Source organism: Priapulus caudatus, unplaced genomic scaffold (genome assembly GCF_000485595.1).
Source record: "Priapulus caudatus unplaced genomic scaffold, Priapulus_caudatus-5.0.1 Scaffold164, whole genome shotgun sequence".
NCBI lineage: Eukaryota > Metazoa > Priapulida > Priapulimorpha > Priapulimorphida > Priapulidae > Priapulus > Priapulus caudatus.
In genome coordinates, this window is record NW_014577225.1 from 267,561 (window position 1) to 271,355 (window position 3,795).

A 3,795-nucleotide genomic window follows, 5' to 3' on the forward strand; every position below is an offset into this window, starting at 1 on the left:
TCTCTCTCTCTCTCTCTCTCTCTCTCTCTCTCGCTCTCTCTCTCTCTCTCTCTCTCTCTCTCTCTTCGCTCTCGCTCTCTCTCTCTCTCTCGCTCTCTCTCTCTCTCTCTCTCTCTTCTCTCTCCGTTCAGTTGTCTTGTTCTCACTCACCCCTATTTCTCTGTCTCTTTATGCTCCCTCTCTCTCTCTCCTCTCTCTCTCTCTCTCTCCTCTCTCTCTCTACTCTCTCTCTCTTTCTTTTCTCTCTTACTCTCTCTCTCTCTCTCTCTTTCTCTTCTCTCTCTCTCTCTCTCTCTTCTCTCTCTCTCTGTGCCAGTCTGTCTCTCTCTCGCTCTCCTTCTTCCTCTTTCCACTCTCCTCCTCTTTTCTCTTCTCCTCCCCTCCCTCCTCCATCTCTCTGACCTCCCTGTCTTTTCTCCTCTCCGGTCTCTCGACTCTCTCCCCTCTATCTCTCTTTCGCGCACGGTTTGTTACGTCGCAACGCCAAACAGTGAGTACATATAGAGCGGCGCCGACTTCGGGCGCACGAAGCTAATTTGCAATTGCAGTACCGAGAGCTGTGCGATGCTCGCGGTCGGTTTTCAGGCACGTTGGCCTGCTTCCGTCCACTACTGCTGCGAATGCCACATGAGGGTTGTACACGCCATCAAGTGTATGACCTGGCTTCGCGGAGCTGAAGAAACGCGCGATCTAGTTCTCTCTTCTTCTCTCTCTCTCTTCTCTCTTCTCTCTCTTTCTACTCTTTCGCTTAATCTTAACTCTCTTCTTCGGTCGTCCCCTCTCTCTCTCTCTCTCTCTCTCTCTCCTCTCTCTCTTCTCTCTCTCTATTTCTCTTCTTTCGCGTTCTCTCTCTCTCTCTCTCTTTTTCGCGCTCTCTCTCTCTCTTCTCGTCTCTCTATCTCTCTTTCTCTTTCGCGTTTTCTCTTTTTTCCTCGCTCTTTCTTCTATCTTCTTTCGCTTCTCTCTCTTGCTTTCCCCTCTTGCTCTCTCTCTCTCCCTTCCTCTCTATCTCTCTCTCTCGTTCTTCTCTCTCTTTTCTCCCTCTCCTCCTCTCTCTCGTCTCTCTCCTCGGCCCTCTTTCTGGCTCTATCTTCTCTTTCCGCTATCCATCCGGCGAATGCTTCCTCAATTAGGTTCTATTCGGTTCGTTATCCCATCTATATTTCGTCCCGGGGATTTTATCCAGTACCGTTGGCGTCCGGAATGTCATTCTATAGCGAAGTCATTCCCGGTTGCGTTCATTCAAACAGCATTTATCCGTATGTCAATTCCAGGGGGCTTACTTAGCGTTGACGAAATGAACCGCTTCTCCTCTCCCGTCCTGAGTCTAATGTCTCGTGGTGCGATTAAGCGCCGGTTAATACTCTCCGTTGCCTTCACTTAATTCCCTTTTTAGAAGCTTCATTAGTGCCTCTTAGCATACCGAGTAGTTCTTCATTGTGACATAATTTTTAGAATGAACCATAGATGCGCCACCGTCGGAACAAATCATAGTCTGGGGCGCGTCTGCTGGTGTTTCTCGCGGTTAATGGGCTCACCGTTTTATGTATACTACACGTCGCCATCTTCCGACGTTATTGCGTGTACTGGCTAGGCATTACTATTCCAGATCGCGACGTTTTTTTCTGTTTTTCGTGTCTGACTCTCATCTCTCTTCTCTCTCTTCTTCTCGCTCTCTCTTCGTTGCACGGCAACACTCACTATGAGTGCTAGCCATCTCAATGCGGCGCTGGTCACGTCTTTAGTGAAGCGCATACAAGATGACGGAGGAGAAGTCTGGCGACCGTGCGTGGCGGCCTCTGACTTGCTGCTGTGCCCCTCCCCCGGCAGCGGCGCCAGGGTGCTCGACTTTAGGAAGACCGATCGAAGTGATGAAGCACCTGCTTACGGTCTGGCCCTCCAAACCCGGTGAGCGGCTACTGCATGCTGATGACGCTGCTGGTGACGCTGCTTGGTGACGCCTGCTGATGACGCCTGCTGGTGACTGCTTGCGGTGGACGCTGCTGGTGACCGACTGCTGGCTGCTGCACGCTGCTGGCTGTGCACGACTGCTACTGGACGCTGCTGGCCTGCTGGCGCGATGGAATGACGCTGCTGGTGACGCTGCTGGTGACGCTGCTGGTGACGCTGCTGGCTGCTGACGCTGCTGGTGACGCTGCTGGCTGCTGACGCTAAGCTGGTGAGCGCGCTTGGTGATGCTGCTGGCCTGCTGACGTTACTGGTGATATTCACTGGGGATGGCTGCTGGTGTCATTACTGGTTGATGCTAGTTGGCTGTATTACTGGTGATGCCAGTTTGGGTCTACTTGGTTATGCTGCTTGGTGTCAATTACTAGTGACGCTGTTGCGGTGTAATTACTGGTGATGCTGGTACTGTTGAATGTCATTACTTGGTGATGATGTGATGTCATTACTGGTGACGATGTTGGTGTCATTACTGGTGACGATGTTGGTGTCATTACTGGTGACGATGTTGGTGTCATTAATGGTGACGCTGTTGCTGTCATTACTGGTGACGATGTTGGTGTCATTACTGGTGACGCTGTTGCTGTCATTACTGGTGATGCTGTTGGTGTCATTACTGGTGATGCTGTTGATGTCATTACTGGTGATGCTGTTGGTGTCATTACTGGTGACGCTGTTGCTGTCATTACTGGTGATGCTGTTGGTGTCATTACTGGTGATGCTGTTGGTGTCATTACTGGTGATGCTGTTGGTGTCATTACTGGTGACGCTGTAGGTGTCATTACTGGTGATGCTGTTGATGTCATTACTGGTGATGCTGTTGGTGTCATTAATGGTGACGCTGTTGATGTCATTAATGGTGACGCTGTTGCTGTCATTACTGATGATGCTGTTGGTGTCATTATGGACGTTACTGATGACGATCCTTGAGTTATTACCGGCTGGCGATATTACGGGTGAGGTTGCTAGTGTTGTTAGTAGTTGTTAATGTTACTGGTGATGCTGTTGGTGTCTTCATTAGGGATGTTACTGGTGATGCTACTGGTGATGTGTCTGGTGTCATTACTGGTGACGTCATTGGTAATGCTGTTGGTGGTCTTACTCGTGACGTCACATGTGACGCTACTCGCGATTCCGTCGGTGTCATTACTCGTGACGTCATAGGTGATATTGTTGTTGTCATTACTCGTGACGTCACCGGTAATATTGTTGTTGTCGTTACTGGTGATGCTACTTGTGTTGTTACTGAGACGTATTAATTAGAGCGAGTAGTATGCGTAGATAGGGCCAGCGGCCTTTATTTTAGTTCTTTAGTTTGTTGGTTCATGTGTTCTAGGATAGCTGAGACGCGAAGGATATATAGCTAGACAGAGTCGCACGCATCGGGCAGTGTGCGCTAGTAGGAGATCTGACAGCAAATGCGAGGTCATCAGATCAGTGAGGGGGCCGATAGGTGACATGGATACGGTTGTTGTTGCCTGATAAATGGCCGGGTAAAGGGCAACCGTGATAAGGTCACGTGTAGAATTTACGGAGGAGCATGTTATAGTAGGCAACCGCGCGATAAGGTTACATCAGGAGTCCGCGATACTGTAGCATTAGGAGTTGGCTAAAACACGAATAATGTGATGAAATAGTGTGAACAAATGAGTAAAGTGAATGCAACATTTTGTTTTTGATACACCCCTGATATAGTATAGTATCGTGGACTCTTGGTCGCGTGTGGAGGCATATTAATTGCTGCTCATATGCCGTACACAGGTGGAATATGCGGAAAGACATTGAGTGCAAGTAATTTCAAACTTCTTTGAAAACTCTGTATGAATTATC

At 49.1% G+C, this 3,795-nt stretch overlaps 1 protein-coding gene across 1 annotated transcript; it reads right to left on the reverse strand.

Annotated features, from left to right (window-relative positions):
- Positions 1-2,355: 2,355 nt before the first annotated feature.
- Positions 2,356-2,943, reverse strand: LOC106806488 (probable serine/threonine-protein kinase tsuA; the record flags this gene model as incomplete). Its single annotated transcript, XM_014808452.1, has 1 exon — positions 2,356-2,943. A coding segment is annotated over one exon (588 nt), but the record flags the coding sequence as incomplete, so codon positions are not given.
- Positions 2,944-3,795: the final 852 nt, after the last annotated feature.